General features: G+C 39.7%; 1 protein-coding gene across 1 annotated transcript in view; it reads right to left on the reverse strand.

Moving 5' to 3' along the window:
* Window positions 1–5,159, reverse strand: part of mmrn2a (multimerin 2a) — a 41,787-nt gene extending 36,628 nt beyond the window's left edge. The window contains exon 1 of the mRNA XM_074676457.1: window positions 4,915–5,159. Coding sequence (XP_074532558.1) covers window positions 4,915–5,159 — 245 coding nt within the window. The remainder of the gene's footprint in view (window positions 1–4,914) is intronic.
* Window positions 5,160–26,800: the final 21,641 nt, after the last annotated feature.

Raw genomic sequence — 26,800 nt, forward strand, 5'->3', positions numbered from 1 at the left:
AGCACAAGAGTTCAGGATCAGACCAAAGGATGAGCCAAAATCTGAATAATGCAGGAGTGTCAAAAGCAAACGTGGGATAAAGCTTCAGTCATAAATCTGATGTTTTGATCAGTTTTATATCACAAAAACTGTGTTATGTTACAGGAAACTCTTCATGAAGATGTTTTCTCATCGTTGGGGATGATTTAACCCTGACTTGGTCCCCTGTGGTCATAGCAGGACAAATTAGGACCAGAACTTCCTTTGTTTTCTTGATTCACTCATTCAGGGAAGCCTTTTCTTCTTGGCTGTGTATTGGGTGTCTGCAGCCAGATCAGTGTCACAGAAGAGTGTGATAGCTAAGTGTGTGATTACGATACCCTCAGCACCCTTTAACCTTCCCTGTCTCTGCCCTCCTTTAACCCTTTGATGCCTGTTGTTGCAAATCTGCAAAATACCCTGTCAGATCTTGATGCAGCTGAAATGACCTTGACCAAAGTTTGTATCAGATCCACTATGTCACAATATATTGGTCAGGGGATGAACTTCTCATGTCTATATATAAAATATAACTTAGTTATAACTATTGTGGGTACTCAATTTAACATCTGTGAGAACGCAAAAACACATAAAAACAAGCTATTCTTATAACTGTTAATTAATTCAGGCAGTAAGGGGTTAAGACCCTCTGACCTCTCACTGTATTCCGTGTAGCCCTCGTCTGGCTGCTGGTCTGATTCTTTGGCTCAGTATCAGCATTAATCCCCCTGCATGATCATAAGGCCGATAACACCGTCTTCAGATCCACGTCTCATTCACCGTGTTTTGGCCTTTGAGAGTCATTCTTTCATCTGCCAGCTGCGTGCCTCCAGATTACGGCTGAATGAGTAGTAAATGATGCCTTCATGGTCACGTTATCTGCAGGTTCAGCTCTCTTTGATCTGAGCCTGTTTGGCTTTCTGCTCCTTTCCTCTTCTTCATGCTCCTCTCCTTTTTCTCCTACAGCTACTTCTTTAGTTTTTATTCCTACTTTTATTTTCTACTGTTCATTTGACAGATCAAGTCGCGGGGCCAACTTTAACTTTGAGTGAAATATGAGCATAAGCCAAGGAGGGAGCGAGTCACAACGACATCAGGAGGGACTGACCAGCATGGGCACAAAGACAGGAAAAATGTGTGTTTACCCTTAAAATCTCAGGCTATGTCCTGTATGTTTATCTCTTTATGCAAACAGATTAGAGCAGGGGTCTGCAACTTGCTGTTTTGGAGCCTCATGCAGCTCTTTGACTCCTTTGCAGTGGCACCTTATAGCTACAAAAATGAATTTTCATTATTCTTAAGGAGGTTATTACTGATCAACAAACCTGACACTAAATAAAAACATGATTTAGCATTTTGTTGAACTAAATATGGATCACGCCTTGCAATAAAGCCTGCCACTGCTCTACTTAAGCTCCTACAACATCAACAGTCCAAGAACTTACCCTGCACCTGTGGCTAACCTCAAGTTTTACACTCCTGGTAAGATAATAAATCTATAAAAAAGGTAAACTTGGAAGAAAATACAGAATACATCATTTAGCGACATCATCAGTATATCAATATATTTTAACTATGTGTTGAATTTCATACACTGTATTTTCTTTATCGTGAAGGTAAAGTAGATTTTGTAGCTCTGACGACTGTAATCCGGGTGAGAGAAGCAAAACAGCTCCTTTGATAGTAAGACCCCTTGATTGGAGGAACTGTAGCAAGTAGAGGCTGAAAGACTTGAAATTAAAGAAATATTTAATTGTGAAGATATTTGTCTGTAAACCAGATAATACACCTCAAAGAAAGAAAAGTGTGTAATCTTCTTATTCTTTGGATCATCTCCTGAAAAAACATCAGAACGAAGTTCCCACGAAGCCTCAAATCCTCTTTTCTTGCAGCTGAACAACAAACTTTTCAACCTCCACTTCACCACCACTTAACTACCTGTTGACCTCTGACCTCTAAAGCAAGTATGTAAACCCCTCACCCCCTCCCCAGCTCCAACAATCAGCCTCCAATGATAACCCTAAGTCTAAAAAAAAAAAAACAGAGCAGCTCTCCATTACAGCCGCACAGCGTGGACTCGCAGCACAAAGAGCTCAGTTTGAGAACGATGTCATTAGAGCAGCGTTTAAAGTGTGGGGTGAGGGGGATCCTGGAAGGTAATGGAGGGTTGTTTCGTTAAGAGCCCGCAGGGATCGTTTTTATCTGAAAATCTGTGGATGAGTCCTGTGGTTTAATGTATAGATGTGGGTCAAAAAAATGACAGAGGCCTCGCTCTGCAAAACGTCACCCGAGACATCTGATCCTCTTATTTAGTCTGTCAGTCTCTGAGAGTGACACGCTCATGGAAACAAAATCGCAGCAGTTTTTTCACAGCAGGAAACATTAATGCACCCCATGCCTTTCAGGTGACCCTCTGTTAAAACAAATCAACAAAAATATGTGTTTTTTTTTTATCTACTTCACTATGTGTTTACCTGTCTTTCTAGGGTAGGCCTAAATGTGGATTCCTTGTATCCTCATGGCTGTAAAATTTTCCACATACACCCCCACTCTTATTCAGGCCAGTCTAAAAGTCCAACTTCAGTAGCTTTAAGCACTTCTTGCTCTGTCATCCAGGAGCAGTCTGTCCTTTCACCTTCAGAAGTTTTAAAGAGTGCACACGTGAAGACGACTTGTGTGGATACATGTGTTGCTGAGGTCTGGTTCCTGTTTGTGGTCATTTTGTGCCTCTTTGTCAGTTTGCTTGTTTCACCTGCCTCAGGGAAAACTTGTAGCCAAATTGTTTGTGGACATTCTGTTGTTGTTTTCTGTCTTTTGAATGTTTTAAGAGTATTTGTTGAGTGCCCCCCTGCCAGCAGCCTGTACTCTTTTTCAAAGATTTTTTAAATTTTTATCATTAATAGCATCAATTCGGTGTCTTTTGCTTTCCCTTTTTATGGTCAGTCTTTTTATACCATCTTTTAGTTATTCTATATTTATTTGCAGTAGTTTCAGCTTTTTTCGCTGCTAGCTTGTGTCTCACTGTATAGTAAATCAAATAACCCTGCCACGCTCACAACAGCAGAGGTGGTATTTTAAGTGGAGGGATGAAATAATAAACTTTGACTACAGATTGTTTTCTGCTCTATGAGGAGCCAGTGAGGACCGGCCTGGTCTATTACCTGAGGGACAAACACAGAAGGAAAGCCTACTGCCTTTCTGAGACTCATAAAAGCATAAAACAAATGTATGGTGTCTGGGCTGTGTGTGTGTGTGTGTGTGTGTGTGTGTGTGTGTGTGTGTGTGTGTGTGTGTGTGTGTGTGTGTGTGTGTGTGTGTGTGTGTGTGTGTGTGTGTGTGTGTGTGTGTGTGTGTCAGCCTGGGTGGTACCAGCCGACTATAAGCCTGCTGGCAGTCAAAACATTTAACGGTCCCTGCTCGGCACTTCCATATGCATTAGGCCTGACTGTGTGTGTGAGAGAGTTTATTGAACTCTCTGTCTTAGTGAGGATTCAAGTTTTAGTGCTGTTTTTTTTTAAAAGAACATTTTGTATAGTTGACAAGCTTATTAAAATCTTTCAGCGGGATTCATGTATTGCTTGCAAACGAAGCCACCAAACTATGTGGAAAATAAAATGTTTGTTAATAGTTTCCCCCCAAAAGATTTTCTGATGGTGTTGCTCAACTCTAGGAAATGTTTTGCACTTCACATAATATAATCAAAAGAGTCATCCAGCCTGGTCTCATTGGGATGTAAAAGAGTATCTCTGCATGAATCTGTGTAACTACAAAGAAGCCCAGAAGTGAACCCAAAAACTCACAACAGCGGGTGGGGACATATGGTGCTGGAGACTCACTCATCCAGAGTATGAGCAGGTGGAGCTGTAGTGTTGATATCGCACCATTTCAGCTTCCAGTTGAAACTTTAAAGATCTTTCAGGCTGGCACAGTCAAAAGAGGAACAGATTGTTCTGCTGATCCAGTAAAAAATGGTGCAGGGGCTCACATGTGCCAACGGAGCTGCGTTTCATGATGTCATATCCTTACTTCCTGTTTGGTTCTATCAGACGGCTCATAAAAATAAACTTCACTGAGACTAAACACTTTCTTACAAACCAACACAAGAAGAACAAACTGTTATGTCAGAAACCATATTTCAACTCAACTCATTTGTCATATATTTCCTCTGCAGGCAGCCACCAGGGGGAGCTCTAAATGTTTCAGCCTCACTTAAAGAGAACTATCACGTTTGACTTCATTCAGACTGTGATGAAGATCGAAGGATAAAACAAATTTATTGAAAGTTTCTGGAGTTTTTCCCAAATTTTGGATCTCTCACTGACCCTTATTGTTATTCTGTTATTAGAATAAAACCATGATGAGTTTCTTGGAAGAAAGAAAGAAAAAACAAAGGATGTGTCCTTCTGGAAACTTATATTGAGTATTTCAGACCAACTTAAGTCAACGTGAAACATTCTCAAGACAGTTTGTAGTTGTAAGCTAGTGAAACTGATAAAAGAGATAAACAGAGCACCAAATAATCTTTTTACAATATGAGTGACGTCATGTCAAGAGTGAAGATGGGTGTTACATTATAAATATCTGGTTATTAGAGAAAACTCTTATTAGAAAAGTCTGTTTGTCTTCTCCTCAATGTGTAAACTCCTGGATTGGCCAAAAATATTAAACAGGGAAGAATGTCACAGACAGTGAGGGTAGTGTCTTGTGTTGTCTGAATAAATCAAGTTCAGTTTTAAAAAGCAGCAAACGACATTTTTGAACTATCCTGACTTTGCACATGATCTCAACAGTCGGTGTTCTTCATCACACTCTGTCCTCAGTGAATAAAACTTAGATGAGATTTAGTTGAAAGCACAGAGCTAAAAGTCTCTGGATGGTGCTTCAGTGCAGACTCACCCCATCCTGCCTGGGATGCTCCCTTTGTCTCCCCCAGGGGGCTTCTCTGTAGCTCCAGGGGGTAACTCCTTTAGGTGAGAGGGGAACGCTGCTCCTCCTCCTCCTGCTGCTGCTCTCCCTCCAAACTCCTCCTCCTCCTCTTCCACCTCAGGGTCCCGTGCCCTCACCTCGCAGTGGGCGCTAACCAGTAATCCCAGGACCAGCACCAGCTCTCCCACAGCTGCCATGTTTGCTTTCAGCCACATCACTGAGTGGAGGCTCTCACGACCACCAGCTGCTTTTAAACAACTGGAGGAGAGAAAGAGGGAGCAGGAGGAGGAGGAAGAGGAGGACACACCTCCTGTTTCCTCTGCTGTTAGCGTGATCACCCCTTCCTCTCCAGCTTTTCTCTCAGGAGAAGAACAATTATGTTGTGTTAAAACTGAAAAAGATTAAAGCCGTAGTTTTCCCTTCTGCTGTGATTTCTTTCTGATTGTCATTTTGCAGCAGCTACGGCTGCCGGTGTTAATGTTGCTCTGTGGGAGGTATGAGGTCAATGTGTAAGTACAGTGTGTCATAAATGACTCTCTGAGAGGCCTATTTAAAGGTTTCTTCTTGTGTATGTGGTACCACCAGATTCTCCTGTCTGTTGAGATTTTAAAACTCCTAAACTCAGAGTCCAGTCCCTCCATCTGCCTTCATTCTGTTACTGTGGAGGTGATAAGAGAGGAGGAAATCCACTGACCTGCAGGAGAAACGACTTCCTTCCTTTCTGTGTGTGTGTGTGTGTGTGTGTGTGTGTGTGTGTGTGTGTGTGTGTGTGTGTGTGTGTGTGTGTGTGTGTGTGTGTGGTGTGTGTGTGTGTGTGTGTGTGTGTGTGTGTGTGTGTGTGTGTGTATGTGAGAGAGATCTGTGGGGCAAAAGGACACAAAGTTTGTTTCCCTCTTCACATCAGACTTGAGTTTTTGTTCTGGTTCTTTGCTTGAAGCAAAGCTCTAAAATGTTTTAATGTAAAAAGTCTTTTTTTTTTTTTTTTTTTTTTACCACTGATGATAAAGAAAATGGCTACAGCATGACCACTTCACTGCCAGCAGGGACTTATTTAAGTGTTAAAGAGAGGGTATTGTGTATTTTTTTAGGTTTCATACTGTACCTGTGTTTCTTCTAGTGGCCTAACATGATTTAAAGCTATAGGGTGTCCATATTTTTTTTCACAATGGTGTTTATTTCAGTTTCTGCCTGAAAGACTTCATTTTAGCTGCTTTCTCTTCAAGTTCCCCCCTTCCCTCTGATTGGCCAACCCTCTGGAGGCCCGTCAGACCTTGGTGTTTGAGCTCAGCAAAAGTTCACATTGAGATGAAACGTTAATTTAGTTGTGACCATGGTACTTGGTACGTGGCTGTTCTTGGTAACTTAAGACAGAAAAACCCTATCGGGTGCTCTCTACCACAATCTTCTTTTCTCAACTTTGTTTCCATATACAGTATGTGTCTCTTTAACGTACCTTATCAAATCCATGGAAATTTAAAGCCAATTTGCAGAAAGTGGTATTAATCAGTGATTTTGAGTCCATGCAGTGATTTCCACCACAGACTCATGCATGTTTCTAATGCAGTATTGTCTGAGGGCTTGAATATCTTTGCTGCCCAGTATAGGTTTCAGGCCTTGTCCCTTGTCTTTTTTTATTTGTTGTAGATGATGAAATCCTGAAATCATTAATTCATGAATTATGTACTCTGTCAGTCTCACACAGAGTGGTAAACCTCTTCTTTCTGAGAGACTCATCTCTTTGGAGTGCCCTGTTTTAACCCAGCCATGCTATTTACGCACTGTAATACATTTGTGTTGTTCCATTTTAAAAAAAGGTAAATACAGGGTTTAAATGATTTGCAACCCATTCTACACTTTTTTGCTCAACAATGTGCACAGTATTCCAACTTTTTGGGATTAGTATTGTAGTTATATATGGGGGGAGGGCTTTGACATTATGATCGACAGATCTGTTGACATATGCAGTGTATTGACCAGTGTTGCTGAGTACAGATGAATTGGAGAAATGGCGTGTAACAACACTAACATGTTAGTCACTGAACTTCTCATAACCACTGGAGTCCACTTCAAAACAACACAGGTTAAAATATTTCAAAAGACTCAGGTATGTGGACATGTTTTATTTATTGTTATGAGTGTTTTCATTTTATGGATTTGGAATTTTGTCAGGGACATTTCGGGGAAGTAAGTGTATTTTTGATTTATTGGATCTCACTCTTAGTCTTCTAGTTTGTCATGTTGTTTGACATGATTTTGTGTGTTTTTTAAATACATGATGTTAAAGCAGATTTAAGTTATCAGAACGTATAAAGGAGTATAAGGGATTGGAGGGAGGGAGTTTGACATTTCCTAACAGGCTGAGAGAGCTGGAACTTTTCCACGGGGAGAGGGGGGTCCATTGGTGGCTGGGTGGGTGCGGGTCATTTCCGAGGATTGTTTTAGCGCTGTGAGGAGGTGGAGGAGGAAGGGGAGGAAAGAGGGATTTTAAAATCTGTGCCAGTGAAAGAGAAAGTGTGGAGGAATACTGGAGTGAGAGGCTCTTATTAGGCTGTCATTTTATGTGTCTGAGGTTTGAACATTTCTGATGATTCTTATTATCAGCCGATCAGAGGACTGACAGAGAGCTGGAGGCTCACCATCAGACAACACTCATTCACTTTCTTAAATTTATTCTCATTAAATCCAGCCAGCCCGTCACCTTTGATTATGATTATTGTACAAGCAGCCCATGATGTTTAATGCTTTGCATTGTTAAATTCGAAAACCTGACTTCTGTTATTTCTAAACAACACACCTTTTCTAGACAAAACACCCAGCCTGAGAAAAAATCAACAACAGTCTTAAACATATTTCAAACCACATTTCAAAAAGACAGCATCCAGGTTTTGCTTATTTAGTTTTCCTTTTCAGTTTCTAGTACTGAGTTGGGATAATAAAACAATGTCACCAAGCTTTTCTTTTTTTTTTTTTAACAGAGTTAGTCAGGTATTGGAACTAACAAGTGTTCATCTCTGCTGTGTTATCGCCCTCTGGTGGACTAAATGCAGCAGAGCCAGAAGAAACAACAAACCTCAAATCTAAATCTGGAGACAAGGAGGGTGAGGGTGAAATCCTCCTCCACATAAACCGTGATGGTAATGTGGTCACAAATGAAATAAATTTAGCCACCCCACATTATAATCACAATAAAACGAAAAAAAAAAAAAAAAAAAGCAACGCATCTCACGAGGAGTCAAACAAGATCATCACTAATTTCGGTGAAGAAGTCAAATTAGAAATTCATTCTGCAGGGAAGTGGTCTCACTGCTTTTACACTCACATGGTGTTGAATTGAAGATAAGTGAAGTTTTTCTCAAACCCAATGTGGTTTAATATCAAAATCTGGCCGGATCCACAGCAACATCAAAGCCAACTCACACCTTTTCACATTGTGTCATTTTTTTCTTTTCTTACAACTTAATCTGGTAACTTTTACCTCTACCTTTTCTTGAGTCCTTCAGGAGCCTCTTTCAAAGTTTCTACCACACAATGTTTATTAGGAAAAGTAACATTGAATAAATAAAGATATCAAATTCTAATTAATTTTTTAAAAGAATAAAATAAAGGTTTACTAAAAGAGAAACTCTTACCTACAGCTCAGCTGGTCTCTTCTCTCACCTTCTCTTAAATCACCTTTCTATTTGCTCTCCATGTGGAGCCTCATGTCTCTGACTAAAGAACAAATGAGAACAGAGAAGAGCAACATCACAAACAGAACAAAGTTAGAAACCACATCCTACTGACTGCTAAATGAGTTATAACAAAAACACAGAAAATGATTCAAACCTCCAACATCAGAGAAAAAAAAAACCCTTTTCCCCTCCCACCAACTCCTCATAAAAAAACAGAGTAAATGAGGTTGATGAAGTCTGAATTCATCACTTCATGAAGTCTAAGAACATTAAAATATTCACCGTTTACACCATGAATTATGTTACAATACAGCTCCAACATTTTAAATTGTTGTTTTTTGACCTCCTCTTCAGTTGTTTTCTTCAGTTTTGTTCTTGTTTTTAACATTTAATAAATTCATTTTAACTCACCCCTCCACACTTCATGCACTTGTAATCTTCCTTTTTTTTGAATAAGTAAAAAGTATCTCAGTGACAGAACAGAAGTAAAGCTACCATCCTAACCAGTTTGAAGTGTAGCCTGTTGATTTATTGAAAAACTTTACTTTCGTTCAGGAAAAGGTGCTAATCATGACTAAAGGAGACAAACAAAATAGGTGGGAAAAAAAATGGTAACTGAAAATATTCATGGTGATTTTGAAACTGTGGATGGATTCAGATGTGTCAGGTAGTCTCAGGGAATCTCTCAGGATCCCAAAGCGAACTGTTTCAGGGTATCCTATGTGGTTCCTTTTCAGTTTAATGATCTTGAAGACAGTTAAACAGAAAGCTGGACCTCTTTATAATACACAGTATTACTTAGTATACAGTCTGAGTAGATGCAGAGCAGGACATCTAGTGGTTGCACAGGGAATTGCATTTGAAATTACTGAGCTTTGAAAAATGTGTCATCTTATATCTCTCGTGTCAGACTGTATTCGTTTGTGTCCGACAAAGTTTTAAAGTCGTCAACTCAAAGTTCTGTTAAATGTGAAAATGTTCCAGGTTTAACTGATGAGAGGTCTGATATCAACTTTTAAAAGGAACTTTTTCTGACCCATTACAGCAAAAATCTTTTTAAACAAGTTCAGTATAAACATTTAATGAACCAGATTGACACTGAAGCTGAGTGATTAACTCTTTGGATTTGTTTACAGTCCTATATGACACACCTTGAAAGCCCCAAAACCTGATGTGCTGCAGCTCTGCCTCACTAAGCCCAGTCAGAGACCACATGAGGACTCATGTAAATGAATTTATGTTATTAGTGGAGGTCTACTAACGGTCTGTTTGAGTGGAGCTGTTGCTGTGTTCGCAGAAACACTCATGTCACTGCTGTTAAAAAGGCGACATGAATACAGTGAAGCATGTGATGAGAGAAAATGTTACACACACACACACACACACACACACACACACACACACACACACACACACACACACACGCACGCACGCACAGAGACACACACACACACACACGCACGCACGCACAGAGACACACACACACACACACACACACACACACACACACACACACACACACACACAAACACACACGCACGCACAGAGACACACACACACACACCCACACACACACACACACACACACACACACACACACACACACACAAACACACACACAAACAGACACACACCTCTTTAAAACACTGGAACTATCAATTAGCAGGTAGACGTTGGATTCCTCACAGAGATGATTTGGAGCGAGCTGTACTGTCCTATGATCCTCCAAAAACTGGACACTCTACAAACACACACACACTCTATAAACACACACACACACACACACACACACACACACACACACACACACACACACACACACACACACACACACACACACACACACACACACACACACACACACACACACACACACACACACAGTACTCTCCACAGTTTTCACACATTTCACTTAATTTCTGGTGAACTTTTGATCTCATGTGTTTCTGTAAACGATGGTTTGCACAGGATCCGGCTCAAGATCAGAGCTTCCAACAGTCCTGCTTCTCAAGTTTCAGGAAGTTAATTTGTACAATTTTGTAGCAATGAATAAAAAAAACTTCAAACATCATAAAGAAACAAATATATGAAAATGACATTTTCGTCAAGTTATATGATGCTCATTCACAGTGAGGTTTAAAATAGTAAATAGTAAAACATAACGTACTGTAGGGTCAGGGGCAGATCCAGTAAAAATGCATTCTCCCATTGGCTCATATGTTTCTGATTTATTTCTACACATCTCAAACAGATGACTTTAACACATATCCAGTCTCTGACAGGTCAACAAAGTGTCTTTTTAGTTCAGGATTTTAGTTGGTACCAAATGTAGAGGTCGGCTCCATCCACTGTTTACAAACAGCACCACTTCACTCCTGGTGAGATTTCTCAAATCTTCTTCCAGTTTCATCTTTCCTCATTGATGTTCCCAGAGTTTGAAAGATATAGCAAGCTAGCTGTGCAAACAGGTTGTTAAAGGCTAACTTACATTTATCAAGTTCAGTGTAAAACTAAACAGCAAAAAGTAAACATGCAAACATTGCATTATTCTATCATCTGACTCAGTGCAGAGCAAACAAGCTACAGTCATAAAAGTACATTGAGACAATGTTTCTTTTGTCTTAGATGCAGCTCTGAGACTTTCCTCAGAGTTTATTCCAAATAATATTAGATCAACTGAGGACAAAATGTTTTCCAGTAGTATATCTTCGGTACCATCTGAAGTCAAAGGATTCAATTAAAGGTGAGTCCACTGGCTTGATGCTGAAACTTAATCACAGTTTTCAATCAAAACCATCTGTGTGTTTACATATTTAGGGTGAAATTTGAGAAGACGACGACTCACAAATAATTTGAAATATGAACTTTAGGTAATAATTCACAGGCAAGATTTATTTTAGTACCAAGTACAGTACAGAGGAACTAAGTTTACATACATCTGACAAAATATCTTTTTACCCTGTTACCTCTTCAAATAAGCCTCCATGTTGGTGTAAAAGTGTAAAAAAAGAAAAAAGATACGTGCTTTGACGATTAAATTTCCCTGCATAGATCATTGATGTATATTGTCAATAAGTGTGTGTGTGTGTGTGTGTGTGTGTGTGTGTGTGTGTGTGTGTGTGTGTGTGTGGGTGGGTGGGGTAAATGTGCTGCCATCAGAGTTTTCTTTATGGAGATCAATCAAGTTTTACATTACTCAGGGTATATGGGTGTGTGCTGATGCCAGCTTTCATCACTGATGTTGGGTGGACAGCTCTCACTGCCACAGCAGCCAGCAGCCTGCTGCTCGTCGGCTCCCCATCCATCCTGGAAAAAAGAATCAAATGAAATGGGTCTAAAAATATACTGCCGCAGGCTGTTAGCCAATCAGAGGAGGGGTGAGGCAGCCCAGGGTTTGTCTGGGAGAGCACAGGGTGTGTGTGAGTGTTGTGCTGAGTCACTTCCAGGTTCCCATCAGGACAGAGAAAGGAGGGATCACTCCACTCTCCTTTACCCTTCTTAGTCCTGTTTACCCTGACCTGCTTCAACCCACCCAGCCTCAGAGACTGAGACTGATCATCAGGGATACGGCTGATTGATTTTTTTTTAAACACCATATCAGCATGCTAGGCACTTGCTAGCTCTGCCCACTTGACTCTAAGCCAAGCAGCAGCCCACGACATTAACTGTAGTTGGCCTGTTGTCAAAATGCACATTTGCTAATTTCAACATGTTAACAGGTTCAGAAACCAGTTTTTGGAGAAGAAAGCAGATTTGGAGGCTGCACCTTTTCAAAAGTTTAGTGAAGCCATTGTTTTAAAGTGACACCTGCCATGTGGAGCTTCATAACGTCTCTTTAAAAAGTAATTAACGTAACTCAGACTACTTCCATGTTTCAAACAATTCTTCAAACACTTTCAACACACTGTTGACTAACTGCCCCTAACAGACTCAATAAGTTGGTCTGTGAGTTAATGTGCTACAATTTATTTATTATTTTTTTCTTTCTTTCTTTCTTTCTTTCTTTATTTATTTATTTTTTCTTATTAATTTTTATTTGTCTTTTTTAAAATTTATTTATTTATTTATGTTTGTATTTCTTTATTTTTTAATGTATTTATTTATTTTTTGAATTTATTTATTTTTATATTTATTTATTTGGGGGGGGGGGGGGGGGGGGGGCATTAAGTTTCTGTAGATGTTCTGCAGTGAATCTAATAGACCCTTTATCTTCCACCATCTCTTGATAATGGTCGAACAGACTGCAAGACAACCATGTATGCCAAGCTAGCTTTATTTTCACAAAAGCTTACCAGTGAAAATTAACACAATTAACCACTAGATTTTATCAGTTCATAAGGGAATTATTTTGCAGCTGAATTCAGAATGAACATTTTCAGTTTTCATGACCAAACGTCTCCCATTTGTCTGAATTAATGGTGATGGCGATAGCATTGATGCTAACGGTGCAGGGATGAGCTACACCAACATTTATTCTTAATATTATAGTGCACAAGAAGTGTAAATGGCATGTATTTGTTTTGTATCTTGTGGGCCATTAGGAGCATGTCATTGATTTTATGAGATGCAGCAAACCATCTACAATCAGTTTAATGGAGACTTTGCTGCTGTGCTAACACTGCACTCCAGTCAGACCTAAAGGGTGGTCTTAGGACAAAGAAAGGAATATTTTTATTACTTCGCTGTGGTTTATTTTTAGCTGATCCATCAAACATACCATCTCATCATAGATGGTTTTTAAGCTAACAGTTTTGGGAGAATCGGTGTGAATTATGCCAGTTTGTCTGAATCATTCGTTTCATGCTTGGATAAGTTAGAGTGAGCAGCACATTATCATCCCACGAAGCAGCTCAAACTTTGCCTCCTCTGGTGACAACTTTCAGGAAGTACTCAGAGAACAAAGTGATCTCTTTGTTCTTCAACTGTTATTTCTTTTGCCACAAATCAATGCTTTTATCTTTTTCCTCTCATCCACTTGTTTCTTTCCTTCTTTCTCCATTTTTTTTCACAGTCCATCTCAAACCTCAGTCAACCACTTTATCCTCTCTCCTTTGCACAACACCAGTCCCATGTTGCTGCTGTATATCACGCTCTCTCTTTCTTTCTTGCCATCATTCCTCTCCCTCCCTCCTTCCCTCTCACGTGCTCTCTCCACCCCTTCTGCCCTCATCCATTAGCAGCAGGAACAGCTCACGGACAGAGGAGTAGAAGAGAGACGACTGGGGCAGACGGAGCAGAAGAGGAAGAACACAGAGACACAGGACAGCAGAGAATAAAAAAAGTGAAGTGAAGCAACATGGATTCTCTGATGAAAGGATTCTCCAGGGCAAAGGAAGGAGTGGTGGCTGCTGCAGAGAAGACGAAGGCTGGAGTGGAGGAGGCTGCCACCAAGACCAAGGAGGGGGTCATGTTTGTCGGTGAGAGTGTGGATGGATGGATGAGAAGAGGGTAGGGGTGGGATGGAGGAAAGTGAAATTCACCTGCAAAGTGTGCACTGAATTTAGGAAATCATAGAGAAGTTAGATTGTCGCGTAAAAAGAAAAATGGGACAGATATAGGGAGAGTAACAGGGAGGTGGAGGACATATGGGACAGTGTGAAGAAGTCAGGAGAGTTAAACTGGTACAGGAACAAAAAGAGAAATAAGAAGTTTTGACGTTGATTCGTGGAGTCAGTGGGTTGATATTTTAGACAGGATGCATTGAGATTAAACAGATGCTGGAATAGAGGAAGGGAAGGACAGAGGGATAGAGAGAGTGTAAGGTGGTGGACAAGAAGCCATTTGTTGTAGGAATGAAGGAAGAAAGAAGAATGAGAACAGATAATACAGAGAACAAAAAGCAAAGAGTGTATTTGAAGGATCAGATATCTCAGTTTTTATTGAAAGAAAGGAAAGAGTGATGAAGGACAAGAAGCTGGATCTGGCACGGGAACTTGCTCGAGAGTTGAAGGGAGGAATAGTGTGGCAGAGGGAGTGGCAGTCGGAGGAAAAGAAGCTGACTCTTAAAATATTCAGAGCACAATTCATCATGAGATTGTGCATTAAATTTTAAGACTGAAATATATTTGTACGGAAAGTGAGGAGAAAGGAACAGATGGATGAAGGGTGTGTAGAAGGGATGAAGAAGAAATTGAGATGAAGATAAAACAAGTTGAACCAGCTACAAGTTAAAAAGTGTGGGTCGAATAGGTGGGTGACGACTGAATTTCAAGAAGCTATGATGGGTGGAGATAGATGGATAAAGGGATGAAGGGAGTGGCAGGTGGAGGAGAAGAAACTGGGCATTGCCATATCACAGTCAGCAGTAAAAGCACTGACGTGTCTGACAAGACAGGAAAATAATCCAATATTTCAGTTTCAATTAATTAAATGGATTCAGACAAGACATACAGACACACATGAGCTCGGACACTACATGGTGTGATTATTAACATCCACACGACCTGACACCTTCAGCAACTTTAAATACTGACATGGTCTGACACTTATCTTTGCTGTAGTAACATTTAGAGGACATAAAACCCAGAGCAGCTCTGGTATCATGTTCAGAACCTGGAACACACACAGCGTTTAAAACAACTACAGGATCTGACACAAAAAGCAGCACTTGTACATCTCTGGACAAGGAAGCATGAATCAGCTAAACAGCAACAGTGAACCAGACCTGGAGCATGGGTCAGCTTACGGCATTTACACATTCAGAGACCAACTTCAACATGAGCCAAAGCATGATGCAGCACAAACACAAACAGATGATGAAAAAAGAAAGGTGACAACAGAATCTACTGAATCTGAGACATTGCAAAGCTCTGCAACAGCACTGTTTAACTGCTGGACCTGACAAAAATGTTAATCAACAAAAAAGTTACAGAATCTGTATAAAAAAATAGTTCTGACATAAATGCCTAAATGCTAAGGTTAGCTGTGTTTTGGATGTCGCTTATTGGGGGTTGTGAATCAGCAAACAATGACTTTACCCTATCAACTGGATTTGTGTCTAAGACAGCTGATACTGGATTTGGAAAACTGAATTTGTAAGAAATCAATGAAGTGAATTTCGAATCTGATTTCAAGGTGAAAACAACGTTACATAGGAACAAAGTTCAAAGGTCCCAGATTATGCTCCTTTTCTGCAGTTTAATATGGATCATTGATGTCTTCATGAAATGATAGTAACATGTTTTGGTCCAAAAAGCCAATAAATCAAGCACAGCAGCATTGTTCCCAGGCTCTCATAGCCCCTCTGTTCAGAACACTCTGATTTAGTGGGCGTGGCCTTCATATGTAAATGACCGTCCGCTGATACCATCCAGCTCTTCACGTCACTGAGAACGGCACCACGAGCTCTGAGTGTTTAATGTTAAGAAAACAGCAAAGCTCATTTACCATAACATTACAGGCTAAAACAACAGGCTCACCGCAGCTAAACTTAGAATCCTGAAGCTAACACAGAGACAGGGGGGGACACTGAGGAAAAGCTCTTACATCTGCTCCACAGCACACAGCATTTAAAATACTCACATTTCCAGGGTCCAAGGTTTGTTGGCGGATGGTTGGTAATGCGCCTGGATTCAGGACCAGTCTATTCACTAGCCCTCTGTTGTACTGTCCAAAGTTCGTAAAGCAGTTGGCTGTGAAGTGACAAGCACACACATGCACAGTTTTACTGAGTGTAGCTGGAACATTTCCTTGACAAATGAACTCTAGCCACTAAGTCTTGTCTTCTTTCGAGATGGGAAGCTTGTGCATGGAACTATGTGACTGTTTACAGCCAAAAACAAAGCAGTGATGGCTCTTCAACATCTCTCCAGCAACGGGGAGAGGAGTGGGCGGGAAGGTGGTTTGGGGGTATCTGCTCTGGTGGACCAATCAGGTCAGACTTGCTCCTGATTGGTCAAAAAAGGGGAATTGCTGACGTCAGAAATTCCAAACAGCTCGTTTTAGGTCAGGATTTTACATTCACAAGCACAACTAAGTAAAGGTTTTGTCATTAAATATCACATTTTGTGGACTTGGAGGAAAGCCAAAAACCAACAAATTTCACTAAAAGACTTAATAAAGTGATTTTTGCATAATATGGGTCCTTTAATAAAAGGATAGTGCACTGAGTTTTAAGTTTTTCAAATTCAGTTTTGATATCTAGTTTCAAAATTTTTCCTTTCACGTTTAATTGAATGTAAATACAAATGATGAGATTTTAAATTTTTAAAGAGATATTCATGTTGAGAAATTAAATTTCAAACTTTCTAGGTGGCGATGATTTTCATACAACACAGTCCACAACATGCCGTCTGTTCTATCATCTGCTTCTACCATCTTTCCTTCTATTGGTACAGTCTTTCAGCGCAGCCAACACTTTGTAGTTATGAAATTCAGACAGATTCACGACCAATGACCAGTTTGCCAAGATTTGCGCCACCCACTAAACTGCTCTTGTGAGGAATTTCTCAATATCAGTCTGAAACTGTTCATTGTTCACTGTTTTTCTACCTAATAATACAGCTTATAACTGATTTTCTTATGCATAACTGTAACCCAGTGAGGGAGAAAAGCTGTGTAACTGCATGACTGGCCTGTGTTGATTTGTGCTGTACTATACTCTATGCAGCAACACAGTCACAATAACTCAAATGTCAATCTGCATTTAAAACTGGTAAATTAATAAATGATAAAAGATGTATTTCAAATAACTCTTATTCACTGAGTTTTTACAGTAACTAAAATTCTGCTTCTACTGACACATACTTCCATCCATGGATCTAAAAAAAATGTTTTTCGAGTATGTAACATTGTGCAGGAGAGATACAGTACAAACCAGACCTGAACTAAAAAACAAACATTTACAGGATCACAATCTAGCAGCACTGAAGACCTGCTCAGGAAATAAAACATCATCTATAATAATCACAAAACCACAGAAGGTCATTCTTATGGGACTTAAACAGGTTGCTTCTACGACACAACATGAAACAAAGCAGCAATAACACAGAGTTAAAAAATGAAGCTCATAAAACTCATTTCACGTTTCATCACAGAAGAAGAAAACCTTGATTCTTGTCTTTTCTTGGTTAGCTGTAGAGTTGTAATTTGAGGTGAGTTTGCTTTACCTCACATCAAATATTTATTAATCTGAGCATTACACATGCACACATCACAAAGTCATCGTTGTGATAAAATGAATCATGCAGCCTTTTTTTTTTTTTATTACTTTATAACTTCTCAAACGGTATTTTTCATTAAACAGCTTGCAGCTTTTTTATTGTATCCCCTGCTGATTAGAGAAACAGTGTAAATAACTTGAAGAAATAAACATCATCCACTATATGTTGCATCTCACAGTGTATGTGTTAAATCTCCTCTGACCTGATAAAACACACACAGGTCCACAGGAAGTGATGACACACTCCCCTGGGTTGCTTGTTGTTGTACTCTGATCCCAGCTGTATTCTGAGTTACTGATGGATGGTGATGAAGAGGGTAGGTTCATGTGTAACCAGGTGTCGGGAGGATTTGTGGTGATGTGTGAGTGGATAAAAGAAACATAATATCACATTGTCCCGTCTGTAATGTGATGCTGATGCAACAAAAGGAAGTCATCTCATGTTTGGGAGAGGATCACGAGTGTGCACGCTGAGAGCCAATGACACAAACTCCATTCATTCAAAAATAAGCCTTGTTGTTGTTTTAATGTTTGGTCTGGCAGACAAAGACAAACTTTTACTTTTAACCAATCCTTTGAATCTATTTATTCCAATCATAAGATATCAAATTTGTTTATTTGAGGTTCATTCTGTTGATGTGGGCTTTGTAACAGCCCATGTTTGACCACGATACACAGATACATTTAAATGGATAAGAATATTGTGGAAAATGTTGTGCTCCCCTCGACAACACCTCATAGAGTCTCTACAGAGTTCAGGTATGAAAAGTTTTCTGGCCAGTCAAACACAGCTTGTGATACTTTTGGTAGTGTGGGTCCAGAGCCAAGTCCAGCTGGAAAATGGAATCAGCCTGTCTACAAATCTTGTCAGCAGAAAGAAAGATGAATCCCTCTAAAATGTCCTGGTAAACGTCTGACTCTGGATTACAGGAAACACAGTGGACCAACAGCAGCAAATGACATGGCACTCCTAACCATAGACTGTAAAAAAAAATAATGGACGTCCGCTTGTTCGGCTTGAAGAGAGGTCACCACAAAAACTGCTCCCCCTGGTGGCTGGCTGCAGTATCGGTTAAAAAATCTGGCTTTCCAGTCATTCCAGATGGGCTGTGGTCAAACTTTAAAAAATTGATACTCCTCATAGAAATATTTCTCACGTCCGATTGTTGTGGTGATTTGAAGTTATCATTTGGTTGTCTTGCATCCAAGTCCTCTTTTTTCTGAAAAGTTTGGTTTTCTCTCGCATATTTTTTGGGGGGATGGTAAAATATGTCGGGAGGTAGAGTCAAGAAGTGATTGGACCCTTGAAAGAAAAAAAAAAATGTTATTTTTGCCACCCAGCTCCACTCAGATTCTCTCTGAGTTCCTCATAGTTTCTACTGCGCAGACTTGGCTGCACAACTGCTACAATGGTAGCTCCTGTGACAGGGGAATTTTGGCTTCAAAACCGTACAATGATAAATGGCGGAGCCACACTGTCCACTCTATACACAGTCTATGGTCCAAACCATCACTGACAGTGGAAACGTTACTCCGGACTTGGATGCTGTGCCTCGTCACTCTTTCTCCAGACCCTGGGACCTTGATTCATTAATGCAATGGACTCAGGACCACTGAGGACCTGCCCAATTCTTTTGCTCCTTATGGCACGTCTGACCTATTCTCTGGTTCAGGAATGACTTGACATGAGTAACAAGACAGTTGTAGTTAAAATCTTTGATCCATCTGCGCGTGGTGGCTCTGGATGCACTGTCTCCTGCCTCAGTCTTATCCCTGTTGCTTGCGCATCTCTTCCACTACAAGGTTAGGATTTGTTGGGTTGGGTTGGGTTTTTTCTGTCCCCTGGACTTTAGAAAATTTGTTGGATAGAGCACTCTGTGAACGGACGGCTTCTTTAGCAAAACCTTCAATGTCTTGTTAAAGGTATAATTGGTAGTTTGATTTCGATACACTTTTTTTTATACTGGTTAAAATGATCTATATGTCCCGATGGCAAGTAATTCATGATGTGTTCTTAAATGAGACAGAATAATATCCGCTATCAACAGCAGGAGAAAACCCAGGAAAACATCAGCCAATCACATCGATTAGGATCCAATCTGTTAAACCAATCAAATCCTGTTTTGCCCTCCTCCTGCGCGTAACTTTCACCGGCGCACACTGCCCCTGACTCAATGTGTGTTCCTGAGTTTAGCAGTGTACAGGTTCGCACTCAGCAGAAGAATGGCAGAGAAACAACCCATACCCCGATTACTGGTAACTGCTCCTCTGGCTAAACAGAGCAAGAAAAGAAAGATGGAGGCGGTCTTCTCTTTTTCTGTTCCCTTGCCTCTAACTACTGCCCCTCTCGCTCGACCTCAGGCCTGTCCCCGCTGACCCAATGAGGTACTTGGCTCTGGGCTGTAGTTCGGATCAGAGTTTAATAAACTCTCACCACAGGGGCTCTGACAAGCAAAGCGGGTACTAACAAAAGTCGCGTTTGTTTATTTGTTTTTTAGCTTTACGTTTTAACGTTATGGTGTTTCCTTTCCTCTAAATGAGACATGACTCTGTGAAGTGCAAAACATAAAATGATGCGCTGAGTCCTTCTTTCAGTCATTTACAATCATAGTCGCAAATCAGTGGCGATGGTGCATGTGAGCGGGGGCGTTGCTTTGAAGGAGCTCCAAGGGGAGGGGGAGGAGGGGCTAGGCGGAGTCCTGAGGAGATGCTACGTTCAAATTCATGCCAGTTTCCGGGACTGCCAACCCTGCCTTTAAGGGGTCAATGACTATTCCCCCCCAACTGACAAGCCAGCAGTACTTTCCATGATTTAAAGGTTCAGGTAACCTCTGAAAGTGTTTCCAGTTAATTAGCTGGCTAGGGTGTTATACTATTAGTTTACAATATTCCACTTTTTCACAGTATCCTAGTTTTATGCAATACTGACTTTTGTGTTTTCATCGTTGTAAGCAGTTATCATCACAATTAAATGAAATAAATGCTTAGAATATTTCGTTATGTGCGTAATTTATAAAATATATGAGTTTTACTTTTTTAAAGAACCACTGCAATAAATTAACTTTTCCATGACATTCTAATATGAAGGTGCAGCTGTAGAGTCAAACACCTTCTTGTCTGAGAGACAGATGGACAGGTGCGTAGCAGGTGAAACACTCCACTTGTGGTTGGTGTCCGTAATCTAAAACAATCGTCACAGCTGCCTCATTTGCTATACATTTTACACGGCATCAGATTATCTTTGCAACCAGGGTTTCATAGCAACTTTCTATTATAAGAGATTCATGTCACCAAGTTTTTTTTTTAGGTTTTGTTGTAAGCCTTTCTACTTATGCTGGAGAGATGGTTCAATGATCAACTCCACAGGACGAGTGACGGAAAACAGTATTTTCTGTCACAACAGTGTCATCAGTGTGTAGTTAACATGAACATACCTGGGCTGAGTCTTTATTCGAGGCCTTCAACGTCAAGATTATGTTGGCCAAATTTAACTACCATACTTCTTTTTCAAGTTTACTAGAAACAAAGTCTATAGAGTGATTTCAGCCTCCACTTGTTGGAAAAATAGATCAATAAATGTAGAGATTGGACATTTGCCAAAAATTACAATTATTTTTTTTATTGATTGTTATTGCACTAATTCAGATCCCTTCTCAGCAGGAAGGAAACAAATCCATTAGAGGCTAACCCTGTGGGCTAATCAAATATACATTAAATCTGTTTTTATGCTGCTGTGTTCCTGTAACTGATGTAATGTGTGGCAGATACACCAGCTTCTCTCCAGTCATGGGCTGTCTGCTGCCTGTCTGGAAACAGCTGCTGTGTTTCTGTGCTCTGTGTCTGTTTTGTAGTTGTTTTGTAGTGTGTTCAGCAGACAGTGAATCACAGACTGTATTCTACAAAACAAAGGCTCTGTTCAGTCTGATCCGTCACATGTCCGAACAGCAGGACGCCCACTGGGAGAACTATTACTCTCAATTGGAATTTGGACAAAACAACATCTCTTCAGATCCTCTCGTGAACTCTGCATAATGTGCCAAAAATTCTCTGGCAACACCTTAAACACCAAATAATCTAGTCAGAGCCTGAAATATTATGAAAAGTAACATGATTTTAGAAATTACAGAGTAGAAAGTTAGACTTGCTGCATTATGCAGACCATACCATCTTTCACAGTCAATTAAAGATTAGAGTTGAGGAGCATTTCCTGTGGCTTGGCCCACAGACTTTACAGAGAAACTATTTCACGCTGATGTACTTTACCATCTGAAGGTGTCATATATCATTTAGAAGCAGATGTAAACTAAGACCAACTGCAGTGCTGGGTTCTGGTAAGAGAAAATAAATGGATACAAATAAGTGGGGCTGCGCAAGCCTAAATTATTTTTGGGAGAAATATATTTTTTTGTGTGTGTGTGTGTGTGTAACCCCAGTCTAATCAAAACCAGGGCAGTAGGCAGGATGCTGACAGACATAGCAAATGATCGGTGAAAGAAAATGAGTTGTTCATATTGTGGGGTAAGAAACATGTATTAATTTACATGAAGGAGCTTAACTGGAGTGGTAAAACAGAAATGTGGTGGATTTTGTTTATTCAAACTTGATCAGGGGTTGGTCTGAAAAAAAAGAGGGTTTTTCATTTTTCTCATTTCACACTAATTGCTTATTTCTATGTTTCAGGTAACAAGACGATGGAGGGCGTGGTGACCGGTGTTAACACAGGTAGACAAACCTTCTCAATCCATTGTAGCTAAATTTTCCAGCAGATAAAGTAATAAAAAACAAACATTTTTTAAACAAAAAAAAGTATCTATCAGAAAAAATACTGCCAAGGCAGCCAGTCATACTTCCTGAGATTTGAAGCCAATGCACCCCAAGCTATGACATCAACTTCTGATTGCCAAAAAATGGCGTGAGTGACGCAAAAAAAAAAATTAAAAAAAAAAAACAAATTTTTCTGAACACAACAAATTGATCAAATCCTGTTTCCTCAGACTTTTCCATTAAACCACTCGGCTAATAAATACCTCTCTGCCACAAAGCATCTGCCCCTCAGTTTTTATAACCTCATGAGAAAAAAAACCCCCACTAAAAAACCCTACCCTCTGACCTAAAAATTTCAGTCATGTATCCTTTTAAATAGAATTTTAGAAAAACTGATTATGGTCAACTAGTTTATTTGATCACCAACAGCAATTTAGAAATACTTAAATTCACCTATTTCAAAGTTTTAAATTACCAAAATAATTTTACTTGAATTTTGTGGGTTTTTTTTCTTGTATTTTATTTCTTTATTCATTTACTGTTTCCCTTTTTTAGTCCTTTTTATATTTCATTATTTTAGTTGATGCATGTTTCATGTATAAAAGATACGACATATAAAGAGTTGAGTTTAGTCGAGTCTAGCCCAGGTATTGTATGTGGCGTTATAAGCAGTTTTTGCTCTGTCTTTCTACCTAGTTGCTCAGAAATCAAATGAACAAGCCAACATTGTTGCCGACTCCGCTGTTACTGGGGCCAATGAGGTTGCCCAGGCCACCGTGGAGGGGGTCGAGAATGCAGCACTGGCGAGTGGACTCGTCACCAAGGTGAGTGTGTCGCGTCATGAAAATCAATCACAAAATGCTCATCTAGGGTCTCAGAATAGAGGAAAAAAAATCTTAAAACATTTGTCTTTTAAAGATTTTTTTAATCCAAAAACCAGCAGTGACTAGATTACTGTTCTGTTTGTGTCAATAACCTCATTTTGTGTGCTCATCTGTCTTATCCTAATCTCTGATGATTGACTTGGAGCAGGAGGAGGCAGAACAAGTGGCTGACAAGGTGCCTGATTGGTTGGGGGCATTGAGTGACTAAAGAATGACTAATGAATGCACGGCATGATGCTTGTTGCAAGACTTGACTTTTTGATTTAAGAAACCATTTTGACTCACAGCTTTCTGAACCTGACATCGCTGCTGCTTTTCTACCATCCGGCAGAGAAAGCTACCGACCAAAACTGGACTCGTCCTCACTGATTGTAGTTCAAATGTTTAACAAGACTTCAGGACTCAGTTTTAGAGTAAAAGCGGTAACTTTCAGCTGCTAAACCTCAAAATCAATTACATTACTCCCATTTTCGGATCTCCCGGTCTGCCTTCACTCAACTTGAAGAAGCTGTTGATACCATAGCCTGTATATACAGTGGACAGTGTGGCTCCGCCATTTTCCATTGTACGGTTTTGAAGCCAAAATTCTCCCGTCACAGGGGCAGCCACTAGCAGCAAGAATGGCAGCTGGCAAACATTGTCGTGGCTTAAAACTGCATTTTCAACCTTGTTTAACTCATTAAAACGAAACTTTTCAGAACAAAGATGACCTGAATACAAGACAGTCGAATTACATCTTCAAATCACCACAACAATCGGACGTGAGAAACATTTCTAGGAGGTCTATTAATTTTTTAAAGTTTGACCACAGCCCATCTGGAATGACTGGAGAGATGTTTTTTTAACCTATACTGCAGCCGGCCACCAGGGGGAGCAGCGTTTGTGGAGACCTTTTTTTTTTTTTTTTTTACTGTTTATGGTTGATACAGGATGACTTCTCACACACGGACACATAAAACAAATCATTAGAACACTGTCATTAATCTCAGTATCTGCTTCTGTCTGCCTTGCTACTCATATGTCACCTTAATCAGTCCTTAAAAAATGATAAAATTAAAATAAAATTCAGGCTAAAAAGAGTAGATCAATAAACAAAAGTATGGAGACACAGTTACATCAGGGGAGGCAACCAGAATCCAAGCCAAGAGACAGAACTTTCAAAATAAGGGTTGGGCACACCATTACTGAAACAAAGCATGAGGAGATCAATTCACACAAACAAACACAAATCTTTCTCTGGAAACACAAATCAAAATCATCATAAATCAGTTCACTTTTAAATTCTGCATTATGGAGCACAAAATGTGCCTTGTTTTTGTTATGTAAACACTCAGTTTACCAGTGTACAGGTGTACACTCCAACTTTAGTTGTCATGCTCAATACCAAATAACCGTGTTATCACCTGGTTTTAAAATGTGTTTTTAGGGAACTTCACAAAAAATAAACATTGGTTCAAAATGCACTATGAGCTGACATGAAATGAAATGAAACAATGTTAATCACAGACATTTTAAACTGTTAATGATAATTAGTCCTGATGTGTCTGTGCTACTCATCATCAACGCAGGACGCAAAATCAGTCAAAAATTTGAAAACTAACAAAGCATGAAAGGAGAGGGTGCATGGTTTGTTGCCAGCAGGAAAAATGCTGTTTGTCATGCTGAATCCACGTCATATTTATCTCTATGCTGATGACATCTTTCTTTACTAACAACTAGCACCATAATGAGAGAAAGTGACATCATTTGGTATACTGCAACAAAGAGTAATTTGCCATTTATCTTTTTAATTGGAAAGCTGAGGAGGGACTAGAAAACAGAGAGGAGAAAGGGATGGTTCCATGCATGGAAAAGGTTAATAGTTGTAAAATAAAAAGTGAACCAGGGCGCTGTCTTACAAAAAAACAATCACTAACAAGGCTGTTTCTTTCAACTTGACTCATCATGGCTTTATCTCAGTTTTTGCAACTGACAGATTTCTGCAACAGCAAAGCTCTTCTAGGTTTTTGTACTCTGTAACTTCAACAAGTTGTCCTGATGTCATACCACTCTATGTTTATAAAGCAAACAGTGCTAAATGTCCAATTCAGTTTAAACTTAACAGTCAATTTTGCCAACTTGGAAACAGAGAGATGCAACACATACAGATTTTTTTTGTTTGGATCAATTATTTATTGATTTAATCACTTTATTTGATTGATCAAGCAGCTCTTTCGATGCAAATATTCAATACTTTTAATGGTTGAACTGTAAAAACATTTTTTTTTACCCACACTTTTTCCTGCACAGAACCTTCAAACATTGTGACACATCAAAGCAGGATAATCAAAGGTGCAACCAATCAATCAAACAACTTTAATCCATTGGTGCTTTAAAGACGTGTAAACAGTAGTGTTATGTGATATACAGTTTATCACCATTGAGCCTAGGTATTTGAAAAAGAGGATCCAGCCAGTGAGCATGTTACTGTAAGTGGTTCTTACAATAAACAGCATCTTAGCAGATGATTAGCTCGGGCATCTATTTGTTTAGTATTTGGACTGTACCATTACAGATTTACTACAGCAGCTCTGCTGAGAGATGATACAAATCCTCTCAAAACACCCAGTTATCATATACAAAGACAAACATGGAGGCCAAGCAGTAGATTGAACTTTTAAGATGATGTAGGAAGTATGTGAGTGTGCAAATTTAAACTTCATATGCTGGAGCACTAAAGAGGAACTTCAGTTGTTATTCATGTTATATAATAAGTACCACTGATGGAAAATCTTACTCATCCTCCTGTTCACCTACAGCTTAGTGAAGAGTGGGCTGGCATGAGGACATGAGGTTGGAGTTTGATGCCCTCTTTGACCTCTGCTTTGTCCCTCCTGCAGGCCTCACTCCCAAAGACAGAAGCTGGAGAAGAACAGACAGAGCAGGCTGCTCAATAGGTGACACACTTACAGAGTGATTTTTGGGCTTTGGGCTAACTTTATTTTCTGATGTTGGTTTTTTTTTTTGTTTGTTTGTTGGATTCTTTTGGAAACTGTATGTAATGTGTGCCGGTTGCAGACATGTAGGCTCTATTTATAATATAAAGGAGTACCTCATCAAGAGCAAAGAACAGAGTTTAATCTCCTTATCTGGTATAAGTTAAGCTTTTATCAAACAGAAACAAGTCGTTGAATTGGTGGAGACAATTTTAGCTCACAATATGACAGAATTAGTGGTCAACTTGCTGCTTGTGTATCTGTTTTTGTTTTGATGGTAAAATGCAGAATAATATTTCTAGATAGGAAAGTAGGATACTCAAAAGAAAGAAGCAGTGCTCATCATTATTAAAAATGTACTTGGCTCTCTTTTGCTCTCCCGTTCTCAGGTTTCTGTCCTCG

The sequence above is a fragment of the Halichoeres trimaculatus genome, unplaced genomic scaffold (assembly GCF_033239565.1).
Source record: "Halichoeres trimaculatus isolate MK-OKI-2021-1 unplaced genomic scaffold, fHalTri1.1 fHalTri1_scaffold_8, whole genome shotgun sequence".
In the NCBI taxonomy this organism is placed as follows: domain Eukaryota; kingdom Metazoa; phylum Chordata; class Actinopteri; order Labriformes; family Labridae; genus Halichoeres; species Halichoeres trimaculatus.